This window comes from Diaphorina citri, unplaced genomic scaffold (assembly GCF_000475195.1).
Source record: "Diaphorina citri unplaced genomic scaffold, Diaci psyllid genome assembly version 1.1 scaffold984, whole genome shotgun sequence".
NCBI classification, from domain to species: Eukaryota; Metazoa; Arthropoda; class Insecta; order Hemiptera; family Psyllidae; genus Diaphorina; species Diaphorina citri.
In genome coordinates this window covers 3,589-22,339 of record NW_007378415.1, presented here as the reverse complement: position 1 = coordinate 22,339, position 18,751 = coordinate 3,589, and the positions used below count along the sequence as shown (strand labels likewise).

General features: G+C 36.1%; 1 protein-coding gene across 1 annotated transcript; it reads left to right on the top strand.

Annotated features, from left to right (window-relative positions):
* Positions 1 to 1,473: 1,473 nt before the first annotated feature.
* LOC103513545 lies at positions 1,474 to 2,327 on the top strand. Its single transcript, XM_008478383.3, has one exon. The coding sequence runs from the start codon at positions 1,848 to 1,850 to the stop codon at positions 2,325 to 2,327; it is 480 nt and encodes a 159-aa protein (XP_008476605.2). The 5' UTR covers positions 1,474 to 1,847.
* The last annotated feature ends 16,424 nt before the right edge of the window (positions 2,328 to 18,751 follow it).

The following is an 18,751-nucleotide window of genomic DNA, read 5'->3' as shown; positions in this document are numbered from 1 at the left end:
AAAGAAATAAACATACCAGGCGAAATAAAAGGGGGAAAAAAAAAAAAAACACAATTTACTTGTGTAAAAGTTTTGTTTTTTGTTAATAAATATACCTAATAGGTTACCTACTTATTTGTAAAGTGTATTTTTGTCACATCCACTAATGATGAGTTCAAAATTTTTAATACATAGGTATAGCAGAAGTACCTTTCAGATTTAAATAATGGGATGGATACCTTTCAAATCGAGCCTATTTAAATGTTCTTATCGAATTTAATTCTAACAAGGATTTAATCAAATAAAGCTATCCATAAATCTTATATCAAGTCCGGTTAACTCTGCACCCTGGTATAGGCACCTTTAAGAAAGTACCTCAATTAAAATAAAGCTACCCAGGAATGAATAACATTAGAACAACTATATTAGTATAATTATAATTTGCTGATCATTTTCATAAAAAAAAACTAATGTTATCGTCTCACAGACTCTCTCTCCACCCTCTTTTTAGATTGGAGAGGCGAGTTTCAAAACCACAAATGAATACTCTTTTCTCATTGGTTGATTTCTGTTTTTTTTTTATGGCTGACAGTGCTTCATAGGAGGGGATAATTTCACACGCGCTACTCACTTGAAGTGACTGAAAAAAGGTACCTAAAATACCTACCTAGAATGTCGATTGACAGCTCTCGTACGAATTTGATTATCACTGTTTTTTTACTATCGTAGTGCGTTGTGTTTTTTGTGACATTGTTTTGTTGTTTATTATTTTTTATTTATTTTATATTTTATTATTATTTCAGGTAATTCAGTTATTTTCGGATTGTATTTTTTTCCGAGAGTTTTTCCTCAGTGTGATTTCCGGATGAATTACTTTAATTGGTGGAGTTTTAGAGCCTTTTGAAAAGTGTGTAATTTGTCCTTATTTGACCTAATAAAAAATCAGTGTTTTGATAACTATTTGAATCAGAAGGGTTATTATTTGATAATGCTTTGATGTTCCTTCAAGTTATGTAGTTTTAATTGAATTCATTCACTATAATTAACTATACATTTAATTAAAATTCAAGGTGCCCTGCTTACCTACTGATTTTCTGATTTACCTAAGAAACTAATGCAAAGCTCTAATTTATCAAAATGAACTGTGTTGTCCCAATTCTTATCTAATGTGTAATGATTTTTCTTGACCTAATGATTTATGAATTTTTTACATAAACACCTTTATAACTAAATCCTTTTAATTAATGTTCCTTTTTGTGTGTGTATCTTATTAAAAGTATTTCGTATTCTGTGAGTGTTTCACATATTTTGAACAGGGTATTTGAACACCTCGATTCAAAAGACAATCCGCCCATTCATATCTTTGGCGGACTCCATCTGTGCCGCGGATTTAAACTCCCAAATCCGCTGACTTATATTTGTCATCCGTGTGTGAACCGCGCCTAACCCACGCACGGATCACTCCACATCGTTATCTAAGTAATTTGTAATGATTTTTCTTGACCTAATGATTTATGATTTTTTTTACATAAACTCCTTTATAACTAAATCCTTTTAATTAATGTTCCTTTTTGTGTGTGTATCTTAAAAGTATTTCGTATTCTGTGAGTGTTTCACATATTTTGAACAGGGTATTTGAACACCTCGGTTCAAAAGACAATCTGCCCATTCATATCTTTGGCGGACTCCATCTGTGCCGCGGATTTAAACTCCCAAATTCGCTGACTTATATTTGTCATCCGTGTGTGAACCGCGCCTAACCCACGCACGGATTACTCCACATCGCATCCACCCACAAAGTAACAAAGTGTGCCGCTTCCGCGGACAACCCTCTCCCTCGCCCCCATCTTGCCTCACAAACCACCCGAATGGAAATCATGCACCGTCAATTCTACCATCCCACCCCGCCTTCGAATCAGTTCCACCACCCACCGTCCGGCTGGTACTCCAACCCGTACTACCACCAGCACCAAACCACCCCACCCTCCTTCCTCAGCTGTATGCATGAGACGGCAGACCAGCCCCAGACATGGACCCATCCGCCCCACCACATGTTCCAGAACGACTGGTTCCCGGACACGCCTAGCTTTCAGAATGATGTCAAAGAAGAGCATGTCTTGTCGTCAACCCCAAATACGATTTCAGGCAGTGAGATTTCGGCCTCCCCCGGACCGCCAGCTGGCAGTGTGACAGATCAGTATAACGCAAGCAATAACACACCGCGCAGTCCGTATGAGTGGATGCGGAAGTCTTCGTATCAGCCGCAACCTGGTAAGTGCGCAATGACAATACGTTACTGTCCGGTGATTAATTTGACGCATGCCAAATATTGGTCAGCTGTTACATAAATTGGTTAATTACCTAGTTTCTTTAGTTTTAGATCCAGATTTTACACCTGCACGAACTTTTTTTATATATAAAAAGCCATAGAGTTTGATTTAACTAGACTAGACTAGACGAACTTACTGAGAGTATGTAGGTACTAGAACAACTTGGGAAATTAAGGACCTCTAGGTGCTTTCAATTCCGAGAAATCCGCCCCGGGCGGGAATCGAACCCGCGGCCTAGCGCTTACAAGGCAGACGCGCTACCAACTAAGCTAACTAGGCTGGTAGAGAAATTTCTTCAATTCTTATTGCTTTATCCAATCGATTTACGTAAGCCAAGTTTATTTAGATTGTATTAAAGTCCCGGCTAAATTACTCATTTGGTAATTGTACTATCCAAATGGATCATAATTGTCCAGTTTCCAAAGTCAAATCCAAGCCAAAGGTGATTCAGACAAAATTCAAACCTTATAATCTCCAACTCTCTACTGAATAATGATCCATCAACCATCATAAAACCCGTCTTTACGATTTCAAATAATAATTAATTGTGATGTTCAGGCAATTTCATGCCATTTACACTACAGCCATTAGAGGGGTAGGGAAGGAGTATGGATATTTTTAAAGCCATTTTGTAGGTACTTTAGAAGAATATCTATGTACCTATACATGCATTCAATGCAGGTAGGTATATAAATAAATATGTATGTACGAGTAAGTATAAGTACATAGACTTCTGGATGAATGTGTGTCGAGAGACTTACACGCACTTTAGTATGTCTGAGAGTATGAGAGGCATTAATTAAGACATTCTAGTGAAGCCTCATCTCTACTTCAGAGAGTTGTAAAAGAGGCCGATCATTTCGCCCCGATTGTGTACAAAATTGAATGAGCAAATTTACTTCGTGTTAGGCATGAAACATGTTTGCTCAGTTTTATCAAAATCGGACAAATCGTTCGGGATTCATGGTGAAACACTGAAGGCTAACTAAAAGAACAATAAAATTGTGGAGTTCAAACTTAGAACTTGCTCTTTCAATAAGTTGTAAAAGCCCAGTCTCCTTAAATTTTGGAACATAGACGAAGATTTATTTACAAAAAGATGGGACGAAATCGACATTCAGATTAATGATGAAGCTTTTGTGTAATTTTGACACAAGGGAATTAGTGGATGTGACAGAATTACAGGTCATAGCTTTTTGTACTGCTTTTGTATAAAATCTGATTAGTGGATGTTACAGAATTTTATTACACAATACAATTATTATTGCATTCAATTAGGTTTTTTAGAGGATGTGATGTTGTGATGCAATAACACAAATTTAATACAACAATCTATTCTTTCATTTAACCAGTGGATTTACAGAATTACAAGATACTACGGGTAGGTAAAGTTACAATATTATACATTGTATAATTGGTGGATGTGACAAATGCACGATTCTTTGTTTCCCATTATTAAATTTGTTACAAGTTTTAACTTACAACATGTTAATATTATTTAGATATTCACCTTACTACTCGTAGATAAAGATAGTAAAAATAATATGGACCTCAGGATGTGATGTTGTGATGCAATAACACAAATTTAATACAACAATCTATTCTTTCATTTAACCAGTGGATTTACAGAATTACAAGATATTACGGGTAAAGTTACAATATTATACATTGTATAATTGGTGGATGTGACAAATGCACGATTCTTTTTTTCCCATTATTAAATTTATTACAAGTTTTAACTTACAACATGTTAATAATTATTATTTAGATAATCACCTTACTACTCGTAGATAAAGATAGTAAAAATAATATGGACCTCAATAGATTATACCTACAGATACAGATAACTTACCCATAAAAAAAAAAACTGAAAAGCCAAAACGCATCATAAATATTGCTAATATTTTGACATAGAGTGCAATAAAATGGAATTCCAGTCCTAAACATTTCGAGAGTCGCCAAACAACATTGGCAAGAACCTTCAAATGATGTTCTAGACACCCTTTCATAATTCTCTCTATTGTTGTGGGCATTTTGGACCAGGTTGTCTCTCAAGCCTTTTGTTTTAATGTTTTGGTCATTTTTTTCTAGTGCGTCTTTTTGTTTTATACCTGCGATAGCGAAGGGTTTGTTGAGTTGCGGCTCTTGATAGCTTGAACCACGTTTGTAATAAATTCTGTTCAACATGGGATTTTTGAAGAAAGTAGGTAGGTACTAAGAACCTTTGTTGCCTGAAAATACGGGGTATCGCAGGCCTGTTTCTGCGTTCCATACAGAACTTCACTTTTCAGAAAAAGCTATACCTTCATATTGTAGAAGGAAAATTTTAAAACCCAACCGCGCCGCGGTGGTCTAGTGGTCAAAATACTCCTCTGGTAAACAGGAGAGCGTGGGTTCAAACCCAAGCGTGGCGTGGAACTCTTTAGTCCAATTTGAGCAGTACATATAACTAAACACAATTCTGGTTGTTTTTCTGTAACAAACGAGAGCACCCCCCTGCCAGCCTAGTTAGCTTGGAAGGTCGCGCGTCTGACTTCTTAGCGCTAGGTCGCGTTTAGATTCCCGCCCGGGGCGTATTTTATCCAAAAAAGATAGGGTTCGTTCTCGGAACGGCTGGCTTTCTCCTATCCTGTGTTCCTTCTCTCTTCGTTTTCGGGACGATATGACCTTAGCAGTTACAGTTCCCTCTGTCAAACCTCTAGAAAAAAAGAGCACCCCTCTTGAAGATGTTGAGCCGCCCTGGAAGTCTGATTTTCAGTGGATCACATAGACAAGCCACGTTACCATCGCACTAGACAAAATTCTTGGTACCAAATACTCCTGATGTGGGAACCAAGGAACTCGTCTGCCACATATTTTTTAACCAAAGCCTTTGATATTTTGTCGTCCTTCAATGTTCTTTCAAGGGATCCTTTTAGCACTTGTTTTTTTCATTCTCTTTGGTCTTGTTGTTTTTCTTTCTTCCTTCTTAATTTTCTTCTATATGTATCTCTATTTTTTTCCTGGTTCTCTTGGATATGTACTAAGCTATTGAGTACTGCAGTTGATTTAATGTACCTACAATTACTGCTGTTTTAAGAGTTTTGCTCAAAGTTCGACACATTCTTCGTGACCCCTTTATTTCCTTACTGTTCATCAATATCACTAACATTAACCATTTAACTAACCATTGCATTGTCAGTATTTGTCACGATTCGATGATGATAATAATACCAGGCCAAGTTCCGGCCTGAGTAATACTTACCCATCGTGAAATACAGATTTGGAATCGTCAGCACTTGAACAGTTCCAACTTTCCACAAAGAAATGGACTGTATGTACCTACTCGTACGAGTACATTATGATCGTGAAGGACGATATGTGTTGAAACTGTTGAAAGTTAAACAAAGTTATTGTTGTTGCTTTGTTGCTAAAAAAAAAAAAAAAATGGTGAGCGAATTATCCAAATTTCATCAAAATTGGTGGAACCGTTTGGAAATTATGGCAAAGTAAAGAATTTCTCAAGATTTCTTGAGAAAAATGCTTTTCTGTATTGAAGATTTGTGCCCAATTTCGTCAAAACCGGACAAACTTTTCAATAGTTTTGGTGAAAGAAATAAACATACCAGGCGAAATAAAGGGGGAAAAAAAACAATTTACTTTGTGTAAAAGTTTTGTTTTTTGTTAATAAATATACCTAATAGGTACCTACTTATTTGTAAAGTGTATTTTTGTCACATCCACTAATGATGAGTTCAAAATTTTAATACATAGGTATAGCAAAAGTACCTTTCAGATTTAAATAATGGGATGGATACCTTTCAAATCGAGCCTATTTAAATGTTCTATCGAATTTAATTCTAACAAGATTTAACAAATAAAGCTATCCATAAATCTTATATCAGTCCGGTTAACTCTGCACCCTGTATAGGCACCTTTAAGAAGTACCCAATTAAAATAAAGCTACCAGGAATGAATAACATTAGAACAACTATTTAGTATAATTATAATTGCTGATCATTTTCATTTAAAAAAAATCAGTTTTACAATCTGAAGATTGATTTTTTGGATATCTATTGTGCCTTGTGGATTGATGTGAGGTAATTTGTGGTGAAGCAGAAGCCACTTCACGTTTTTTGTGGGTCACAATGTTAATACCTACGGATCAAGACGTCTAACAGTAGCCATCGGCTATCGACACCATTTCCCCGTTTGGCGCGGAAAAATCCTAAAACAACAGCATTACACAAGCTTAACCCTTCAAGTCCTGGCGTTACATATATGTAACACCAAACACGTGTCAGTAGATTTCGCCTCCAGATGGCTAGACTCTAGGAGACTCTCTCCACCTCTTTTTAGATTGGAGAGGCGAGGTTTCAAACACAATGAATACTCTTTTCTCATTGGTTGATTTCTGTTTTTTTTTTTATGGCTGACAGTGCTTCATAGGAGGGGATAATTTCACACGCGCTACTCACTTGAAGTGACTGAAAAAAGGTACCTAAAATACCTACCTAGAATGTCGATTGACAGCTCTCATACGAATTTGATTATCACTGTTTTTTTACTATCGTAGTGCGTTGTGTTTTTTGTGACATTGTTTTGTTGTTTATTATTTTTTATTTATTTTATATTTTATTATTATTTCAGGTAATTCAGTTATTTTCGGATTTTATTTTTTTCCGAGAGTTTTTCCTCAGTGTGATTTTCATCGTTCATTGTAAATTGTGTCATTATTTGTAAATTGTATATAATGTGTATTAACAATACAATAAATTTGAATTGAATTGAATTGAAACTGATAAAATACATTGTCAAGAAGATGCTCTTTTGTTGTGATTTAGTTTGGCAAAAATATTTGGAGCAGAAGTATGTTTGTGCTTTTAAATTAATAAAAGAGAAAAAAATCGAGGGAAAAATAGTTTTCGGTCTTACTGGGTTAACCAAGCAGTTTCAGGTTCAGTCATAGTTGCTAAATTTTCAAAGTCCATTTCTTTCGATTCACACCTCCATTTTCTGAATGAATAAAACACCTTGTTCCTACTTCCCTATAGTTCCTAGATGTATTGAATTTGAATCCATCAGATCACCCCCTGCTAAGCTGTTACACCTGGGTAGCAATGCTGTTGGTGACATCTTTGGTTTCTCTTTTGATAAAATCCATATTGTGAACCTACCTAATCCATAGGAGGTCATTATCTACAACTCGTGCCAGCTGTCAAAGTGAAAGATTGTTTGGAATAACTGATTGGTTTTCAGTTTCTAGGGACCTAGGGTTTTAGTTGTGGTGTGGTTCCCATTTGTTCCATTCGATTTGGTAGAGGAAACTGTAACTGCTATGGTCTTATCGTCCCGAAATCGAAGGGAGAAGGAAGACAGGATAGGAGAAAGCCAGCCGTTCCGAAAAATCCGCCCCGGGCGGGAATCGAACCCGCGGCCTAGCGCTTACAAGGCAGACGCGCTACCAACTAAGCTAACTAGGCTGACAGAGAAATTTCTTCAATTCGTATTGCTTTATCCAATCGATTTACGTAAGCCAAGTTTATTTAGATTGTATTAAAGTCCCAGCTAAATTACTTATTTATTGGTAATTGTACTATCCAAATGGATCATAATTGTCCAGTTTCCGAAGTCAAATCCAAACGAAAGGTGATTCAGACAAAATTAAAACCTTATAATCTCCAACTCTCTACTGAATAATGATCCACCAACCATCATAAAACCCGTCTTTACGATTTCATCTCTGACATCTAGCTCAAGTTTCAAAATAATAATTAATTGTGATGTTCAGGCAATTTCGTGCCATTTACACTACAGCCATTAGAGGGGTAGGGAAGGAGTATGGTTTTTTATAAAGCCATTTTGTAGGTACTTTAGAAGAATATCTATGTACCTATACATGCATTCAATGCAGGTAGGTATATAAATAAATATGCATGTACTATGTAAGTATAAGTACATAGACTTCTGGATGAATGTGTGTCGAGAGACTTACACGCACTTTAGTATGTCTGAGAGTATGAGAGGCATTAATTAAGACATTCTAGTGAAGCCTCATCTCTACTTCAGAGAGTTGTAAAAGAGGCCGATCATGGTAATGATGAGGGTAATGATGGTGATGATAATGATGATGGTTAGTGATGGACAGGGTTTTGTTCATCACGAAGAAGTGCTGAAATCAGTGGCAAAAATGTGGAAAGAGCTTTCGAGCTTTTTGAGGTGAAATCAATCAAATAAAATCATGAATTCTAGTGTGATACCCACCCGACCACGGCGGAGGTTGCTTTAGGTGAAGTAAATCTTGCGTACATAATAATTATAATCTCGCCAAAAGACGTAGGATGAGTGAAGTCGAACATTTAGATTTCTGGCTTAGAAAAAAATGTTCCGCAGCAATAGAATTAATTAAAATGTCGATTTCACCCAGTAAAAACCATAGAAAATATACATAGAAATCGATTATTGATTTGAATACAGAAACTGGTGACTTGATTTCATTCCACAAATCAGATCATCAATATCAATGAATTTATTAATTCAATAAAAAATGTAATCCATTAGTCCTTCAATTCCAGACGTCTTTTTCCTCATTTATTCCCTTGTGAAGACAACATCTCCAAAGGATAGTCGGAAACCTGATTTCTAGTTAGACACCCAAAAAGGTTTTTTTAGTTCAAACCTATCATAATGACATTGTGTGATAGGGGAAGTCTATTGTTTTCGCGATATGAAGACAGGCTGCGGCACTTTGATGTCTTGGAAAGTCAAATGGAAACAATAGATTTTCGTTGATCTTTTTTGGAGGCGCTTTTTTTTCCAAAAATGTGACGATGAGCGTTGAAAGGACTATGTACCTATCTATTCTTCAAAAATTTTATCGAAATAAAAAAAGTCCCAATTTTCCTATTGGCTGATTTAGTATTCATTACAAAGAACTATTTTTAACCAATAGAAAATGCTAAAATGAAAATGATGAGCTCTGTTGGTGGAGGTGTTGAATTTCCCATGATTTTTGATTGCATAGTGGAGATGCTAAATTTCGCAAAATTATTCTTTAAATCTAAACTTTTAAACTCTCAGCTTTCATTGTTGCCTATATTTTGGTGGAGATGTCAAATTCCCCATCAGTTTTGAGTGTGTAGATGGTGGAGATGTCAAATTTACCATCATGCATAGATCCACGAAATGTATCACGAAATACAGATAGGATAAAATCCGCCCCGGACGGGAATCGAACCCGCGGCCTAGCGCTTACAAGACAGACGCACTACCAACTAAGCTAACTAGGCTGGCAATTATTCTTTAAATCTAAACTTTTAAACTCTCAGCTTTCATTGTTGCCTATATTGTGGTGGAGATGTCAAATTCCCCATCAGTTTTGAGTGTGTAGTTGGTGGAGATGTCAAATTTACCATCATGCATAGATCCACGAAATGTATCACGAAATACAGATAATACTCTAATGTAGGTACTTAGGTAAGCCACTGTAAGCCAGATAGAGTGCAAGCCAGCAACTGTGAGAGCACGAACAATGGTTTGAAAGTTAGATAGATCTTCATTTTGAATCAAACATCGTTTTAATGAGAAGAATCATAATGCTTTTTTTTAATGGTAATAGAATAGAATAGAATGGAATATTGAACCAAGTTTGGGTACAAAGACAGCTGGTTTATTCCGCGGGCGGTGGTGTTTTGTTTTGGTCAGAGTTAATTAGGTTGTGATCATTATTGACCATGGTTTTCTTTGGTTCATCAATATCTAAATTGTGGGTTATACGCAATACACATTGATGAAGTTGTTAGGCAAGCATCAAAAGTACCTACCTACTTATTCAGGGAAGATTTTTACAAGGCTTTGGAATAAAATAGTATAGGTAGGTATCTGATTAGAACCATTAGGTGATTAGTTGATTACCTATTGTAGAGTAAGTCTTAAACAAAATCATTGATCTATTTGATCAATATCATGATTCTGTTCTCCATAACCATAAAAAGTTACGAGGGTGCTACAACTAAGGACGTACCTATGCAAGATACCAACCATGCATACATAACGTTGCTTGTCTTCAGCAGATAATGGGTTTGTCGAAAATTGATGCAATAAAAGTCCGCTGCCCTTACCAACAACTGACATTACTAGATAACTACCTTTTGACTGTGTAGTGTTCTATTCTATTCTACATATTTCCAACTGACAGCACCCATAGAACAGAATAGAATAGAATCAATCTTAGTCTGAGGAATATTATATCACTGTAAAACGCGTAACATGGCTAAGCAGTGAGATAACTTCGCTACTTAGCAGCCATTAAAACTCCCTGATATACCTGTAGTCCCCCTATTTTATATTCTTTAGCAGCTGGGAGGAGCTTAGAGTCCTCCATAGATTAGGATTCGGATGTAGAGATATAGCTTTATCTATTAGCTATTTTATTTTTATCTAACCATGAGTTATCATCAATGTTTGAATTAATAATGATAATGTTTTTATTTATAATAATAATATAAGATAGCTAGTACCTACTTATACTTACAGACTTTTTATTTTTTTTTCTGGAAGAGTAGAATATATTTTAATTTAACATAAAAACGTGCTGCTCACAATATCGAGTATGTTTTTATAAAACCTGCATGCATTGTGAACGATAGTTTGGCCTGATAAGACCTGGCCTGTACCTGAGATAACCCTTTGAGGCTCTGTTTGCGAAATGGGCTTGACTTTATAGCTCTCGCCAAAGCTTAAGCTCCAAAATGAAGAAGAAAAAGAAATACAAGCCTAGCCTAAGCCAGTACATAATCACAACATAAAGTACGCTTAAATAGGGTCTGAAAAGTATGATGTGTCGCTTTAGCAAACCCAAACTATGAGCAGTCCGTCAATAAATTTGTATTTCTATTACTAATAATTATGTAATCCCCCCAAAAAAGCACTTCGTGTTAAAAAAATAACGTCAAGAGTTACCCTCCACAAAAAAGTACTGATATAAAAAAAGACGTCAATGTGGGACCTCCCTTCTACATTAGCTCTTCTAAAGAAAATAATAATTTTCCATCACTCCTACATCAATTTACCTTGCTGTTGAACCATTGATCCCGGATTACGAAACCTAGATCTTGACCGCAGTGCACTAATGAAAATTACAAAACAATTGACATTGTTATCTTCATTAGTGTACTGCGGTCAACTGCCGGGCGGCGCTTCGAACTCTTGACGTTCGCGCGCCTCCCGGCACGCTTGATATAATTACTGATTGTTTTTCTCGCCTCCCAGGAAGGGTTAAATGGTAAATAAATCTGTATAGGATTATATTATTGTTTCCGCTTTTTCAACATTTCGCTTTTAATTACATCCACTTACACGAAACTCACCTAATTGTTATAATAGTGTGCCTGAGATTTAGCCTGGGTTTATTTTTACTGATTAGTCTAATTACCTATAGGTATACTTGTAGGTTTTTTTTTTTTTTTTTACTAATTATGTGATAATCATAGGTACCTATAATGCATCTCCTATAAGTTTTTGTATAGGGCAGTTGGTAAGGCATTGGGCACTGGATTCATAACCAAAGGGTTTGCGGTTCGAATCCCAGGAGGGACATGAAATAATTGAGCCCCTGTATTACCTAGCTTTCTCTCATAAGTTGATGCTCAAATGGACATAAGCCAATAATGCTGAAGTTACCTTAATACTTACCATTGAGGGACAGTGATAAGCTGCCAAGGTGTCATGTGGTATCTTTGTATGACAATTTCTTTTTTTCCTGTATTGCAATAAACATGAATAGTATAATTCTTCATTCTACGTATTCGGAACCTATAGATACCTATGACATAAGCTCAGTTGATTTATTCAGGTAGGTATACTTACTCATGTCTTTAGCGAGGTGATGTAGCTAAATTATTATGCAACTAGGTATGTTTTAACACCTTCTGTACCTACACGAATCATTCGGTAAACATAATGTCAACAATGACACACCAGTAATTTTCAATCTACGTACACACTTTGAAGGAGATTAAGGGTCAAATTGCCAGCCTAGTTAGCTTGGTTGGTAAGATGCCTTGTAAGCGCTAGGCCGCAGGTTCGATTCTCGCCCGTCGCGGACGTTCTCAGAACGGCTGGCTTTTTCTTATCCTGTCTTCCTTCTCTCTTCGATTTCGGGACGATAAGACCAAGTAGCAGTTACAGTTCCCTCTGTCGAACCTCTTCAAAAAAAAAAGTCTGTTTTGTAGGTACAAAACAGAATTGGCTTAAAATACCTAAGGAAACATGCTCAGAACGTACATAGTTATTTTGGGTCCCTACCTACGTATACATATAATGGGGCCTTTCGGGGCCCCATAGGCAGCTGTGTTCCGTGGACCTAAAAGCGGCGGTACAGCTCTCGCATCGAAGTAGAAGATCATAAACCAAACCTGACCTTGTAGGTATTTCGTGGATCATTCATTTCCACCTTTTATGGTGTGGGTCATAAACGGGGCAGACTGTATAGAATCTTTCTAATTCAAATGAGCTAAAGAGATGTGGTAATACCCATTGGGTATTGTAAAGAGAAAGGTGTTCTAAAAGAGTAACCCCGGTAGTCTGCCTCGGGCAATAATCTAAATAGAAAACAAACAAACAAACAAAAACAGCTTTTTTTTCGGCTTGTCTTTTGGGGCAAGGTAGAAATGAGATACCTAGGTAGAGAATAGTGCTTATTTATACTGCTCGAATAGAACTAAAAAGTCCCTTTACCAAAACAGGAGGCTATATTGAATTTTATTATTATCACGTCCCAACACAAAGGTGTAGGAAAAGTATCTCCTGTGTATGATAATAAAAAACTTGGCCTGGCGCACTGCCGTGCGCCTAGATAAATTAATGCCGAAAGGAAGATCAAACAAATTAAATTTTAAATACAGGACAAGGAAAGTTAAATAATTAATAGCTCATAGATAAATAAGGGGAAGCCAAAAGCTATATAAATAAATAATTAAACTGCAAATTATATATTTTTATAACAACCTAATTTAACTGAGGTATAACACATCCCCAACAGGGGAAACAATACCTCAGTATAACTCGATTTTTCGTTTTTACATAGTTAACTCATTTTTATTTTTCATTATTATTGTTAAGAATGTAATCTATGTATATGTATAACAAATATCATAAATAAAGAGTATTATGTTGAAAAAAAAAAAAAATAATCTCAACAAATACCCCCCAGAAAAAAAAAATAATCTCAACAAATACCCTCCAGCTCCTCTCCGTTTTAAGCCGAAACGACAACATTGCGACAGCTTTCTTTGATTCTTACCTAGGCGTAGGGGCAATTAAATTTAATTAGAGAAAGGTAATTGAAAGAGAGAAAGAGATAAACATCTGTAAAGCGATGAACTAAAAAACGACCTACCCCCCAGCTCCTCTCCGTTTTAAGCCGAAACGACAACATTTCGACAGCTTTCTTTAATTCTTACCTAGGCGTAGGGGCAATTAAATTTAATTAGAGAAAGGTAATTGAAAGAGATAAACATCTGTAAAGCGATGAACTAAAAAACGACCCAAGACCCAAGGGTGTCATAAAATCCAAAATGTTTTGATCCACAGAGGAACTGAGCCATAAACTGATGGACCAAGAAATCTATGACAAAAGAAATTCATCCGAATTGTTAGGAAATTTGTTTTTATGAACCGTCATGGATTAACCAATGGGAGAGTTTTATTTTGACATCTTTTGGGATGACAAAACCAGCAGATGGTTTTTATTCTTTTTTCATCCTATTTAAATAAATGTTTGGGGTTTTTTCATCTTTGAGGGAAGCCATAATAGCCGTCAAAATGTTTCTTATTTATAATGAATTTAGGTTGGACTTCCTGCTGTGTTAGTAGTTTTTTTTCTTAGTAGGTATCTATTCTTCAAAAAATTTTATGTAAATAAAAAAAAAGTCCCAATTTTCCTATTGGCTGATTTAGTATTCATTACAAAGAACTATTTTTAACCAATAGAAAATGCTAAAATGAAAATGATGAGCTCTGTTGGTGGAGGTATCGAATTTCCCATGATTTTTGATTGCATAGTGGAGATGCTAAATTTCGCAAAATTATTCTTTAAATAATCTAAACTTTCAAACTCTCAGCTTTCATTGTTGCCTATATTTTGGTGGAGATGTCAAATTCCCCATCAGTTTTGAGTGTGTAGTTGGTGGAGATGTCAAATTTACCATCATGCATAAATCCACGAAATGTATCACGAAATACAGATATACTCTCATGTAGGTAAGCCACTGTAAGCCAGATAGAGTGCAAGCCAGCAACTGTGAGAGAGCACGAACAATGGTTTGAAAGTTAGATAGATCTTCATTTTGAATCAAACATCGTTTTAATGAGAAGAATCATAATGCTTTTTTTTAATGGTATAAAGTTAAAGTTAATATACATTGTACCTATTTATATTACATACATTGTAGTCTATACAAATTCGATAGGTACATGAATGGACAATAAAACTCTGAGAAGCATAAATCATAAAACCTGCATGCATTGTGAACGATAGTTTGGCCTGATAAGACCTGGCCTGTACCTGAGATAACCCTTTGAGGCTCTGTTTGCGAAACGGGCTTGACTTTATAGCTCTCGCCAAAGCATGAGCTCCAAAATGAAGAAGAAAAAAAAAATACAAGCCTAGCCTAAGCCAGTACATCAGGGGTGGCCAGACTTTTTTCGTTGCGGTTCCCTTCTTAACTTTCAAAAGTGTTCGAGGTTCCCCTCCCGCCCCCCACCCACACCAAAAGAATAAAAAATAAACTCACCAATTTTTGTTGCTAAGCCATTTTAAATGACATCTGTATTGAGGGACAGTGATAAGCTGCCAAGGTGTCATGTGGTATCTTTGTATGACAATTTCTTTTTTTCCTGTATTGCAATAAACATGAATAGTATAATTCTTCATTCTACGTATTCGGAACCTATAGATACCTATGACATAAGCTCAGTTGATTTATTCAGGTAGGTATACTTACTCATGTCTTTAGCGAGGTGATGTAGCTAAATTATTATGCAACTAGGTATGTTTTAACACCTTCTGTACCTACACGAATCATTCGGTAAACATAATGTCAACAATGACACACCAGTAATTTTCAATCTACGTACACACTTTGAAGGAGATTAAGGGTCAAATTGCCAGCCTAGTTAGCTTGGTTGGTAAGATGCCTTGTAAGCGCTAGGCCGCAGGTTCGATTCTCGCCCGTCGCGGACGTTCTCAGAACGGCTGGCTTTTTCTTATCCTGTCTTCCTTCTCTCTTCGATTTCGGGACGATAAGACCAAGTAGCAGTTACAGTTCCCTCTGTCGAACCTCTTCAAAAAAAAAAGTCTGTTTTGTAGGTACAAAACAGAATTGGCTTAAAATACCTAAGGAAACATGCTCAGAACGTACATAGTTATTTTGGGTCCCTACCTACGTATACATATAATGGGGCCTTTCGGGGCCCCATAGGCAGCTGTGTTCCGTGGACCTAAAAGCGGCGGTACAGCTCTCGCATCGAAGTAGAAGATCATAAACCAAACCTGACCTTGTAGGTATTTCGTGGATCATTCATTTCCACCTTTTATGGTGTGGGTCATAAACGGGGCAGACTGTATAGAATCTTTCTAATTCAAATGAGCTAAAGAGATGTGGTAATACCCATTGGGTATTGTAAAGAGAAAGGTGTTCTAAAAGAGTAACCCCGGTAGTCTGCCTCGGGCAATAATCTAAATAGAAAACAAACAAACAAACAAAAACAGCTTTTTTTTCGGCTTGTCTTTTGGGGCAAGGTAGAAATGAGATACCTAGGTAGAGAATAGTGCTTATTTATACTGCTCGAATAGAACTAAAAAGTCCCTTTACCAAAACAGGAGGCTATTACTATTATTTATTATTTGTGGCCAAATTTTCTAACAATGTTGAGGATAAAATTTCATGACTCGAATTGGGATTGAAACCACACCTTCCTGATCACCAGGCGAGTGTCTTGACCACGACATCATCGAGTGTTGGCAATGTTGGCACTTCTCAAGTCAGTTTTTGTCAGTTGGTTTTTTGCCATCACTTTTGGTGTTAACATTTTGCTCTTTGGTCTGTCTCCTTATTGTTGTTCTTTTTCTACTAGGTATGATTTTTTTTTGTCAGATTTCTTTCACACTTTTCCCTATTCTCTCAACTTTTCCAGGAGCATCCAACCAAGTCGTAAATAACAGAGGGTGCATTGTGTAATGAGCTAAAATGCTTCCTCAAAACAATTCAAAAAATCTCTTATTTTATGTCGTCGGCACCTAATGTCTTTTATTTGTTTTATAAATGCCACATCAGTTTAGACTAAACTATATTGCTTTTGGTATTTTTTAAAACATTTTTTAATGTGTTAATTAGGTATGGAATGCGTTTTCTAAAGATTTTTTCTTTCGTTGTTCATCAGATTTTTTCTTATCAACAGTGATCTTGACGAATTGTTTTCGGATAGGTTTATCTTATTTAATGATGTTTGTTTTATCTTCATGGTTTTTTTCTCTCAAATGTTTAATGGATCTTTATAGAGTGACCACTGAGCATTCAAAACATCTTACTTTTGACGATGGTTTTTTAGATTTATGCATGCTTTTTTCTGTATATCTACCTTGTTGGGTGCTTTTACAAATTTAAAAAGACTGATTTATGTATTATGTATGGTCGGTAGATGAGTTCGTCATAAAACGGGTAAAACTAACCCTTTAACTGATTTGTCACGTCATGTTTGGTCTTATTTTGCTTTGCTTGTCAGGTTGTCACAATAATAGTTAAATATTATCGAAGTGAAGACTTTTTTGGTTGGTTGGTTGGTTGGTTGGTAGGTAGGTAGATAGGTACCTATATCTGATTAAAACCGAAAATTCCTATACCAAAAATTTCAGTCAATATTTATTCCAGCAAAGCAAGAGTAAAATTCAAGTCAGGATGCATAGATGTACCATGATAGCATTTGGCGGTGACTTTGAAATCCACCCATTTCGGCCTCTATAATCCCAGAACCCCTATGCATCCCAAACCCTCAAAATCCGAGGCGACTTCGTCACAAATTCCAAGAGATTGTCACCAAACTAGAATTGTAGTGTTATAGATATCACCATTTGTACGAAAAAAGAAGAAAGATTTGTGTAAATCGGCGGTTAAGAAATAAAACAGCCCATCTACGATTCTTGTATTGTTGATTGCCTCTATGTGACATCTAGAAAAAAATAGCGGATTTCACTTCAGTCAGACTTAATTAAGTTGGATTTTGGTGCTCTAGAATTACAGAATTACACAAATCATTCTCCCTACTAGCTAGGTAATTTCTCTTTCCTTTTATTTTTCCTGAGAATCTTGCAAAACGGTCCTTAGGCCGTGTCATTTCTTCAGTGCCGATAATTCTCCACGAAACCTTGTTTCTTATCGAAAATATGTTAACATCGTTTACATCAGTTCACAAGAGTTTACACACAAACCGTTTTCCTAAATAAACAGGCGATATGGGGAACCTAACGAGACTGTGGATTAACAGGAAGATAAATAATGTTTACACTGTAGACCCGAATGTAGACCTCTAGACATAGGTACCGGACGGGTTGATTGTTGTGGTGTACCGTTGTTTTGGGTACCCCTGAAAAGAGAATCTACAACTCCTACTCTGAAATCGTAAAGGTTTTAGGACTTTTGGGTACCTCTAAAAAAAGGAACCTATTCTTTCTGTAAAGTTTTGTCGATTTAGGCAGATAAACCTGGATGGACTAATAAAATTTTAATCCGAAGTTTAAAATAATCAACAATTACTTATTCCAGGTTGCTTGATCCTTTCGGTTTAATTTAAACTTTAAAGTCAAACCTGGATGGACTAATAAAATTTTAATCCGAAGTTTAAAATAATCAACAATTACTTACTCCAGGTTGCTTGATCCTTTCGGTTTAATTAAAACTTTAAAGTCATACCTATTGTAGTCCCAATCACAAGAAAATTACGCAAGTTGTACCTAATTCAGAATCAAATTTTGTTTCATAAATTTTAAGGTGAATAGATGACTATTTTCCATTGATATTTTATATTGTACATAATTTAGAGCTGTAAATAGATCAACCTATTATTAAGTTTTCTTGTTCTCCCAAGTTCAATGTTCTTTCACTATTGCTACAAAGTTTTGTTCCACTGTTACAATATAGGGTCGCCCCCCCCCCCATTTTTTTCGATTCCGTGATGATACCGATTGTTGAGGATTTTCGAGATAAGATTTGGCCTTGACTAGGGGGAAATTATATCATTTACATTGAAACGGGTTTCTTTTCTGACGAAATTCCTGTGTGCAGAGTCCAGTATGTAGGCCTATTGCACCCAAAAAAAGTAAAAATCATATCATACACAAAAAGCCCACTCTGAGGCTCAGGTGTAGGGGCAACTGCCCCAAGGGATGGGTTGGGCTTATACGAATC

What these genes read in the sequence shown, in the direction of transcription:
- LOC103513545 (XM_008478383.3), top strand. Translation starts at nt 1,848, where the DNA reads ATGGAAATCATGCACCGTCAATTCTACCATCCCACCCCGCCTTCGAAT.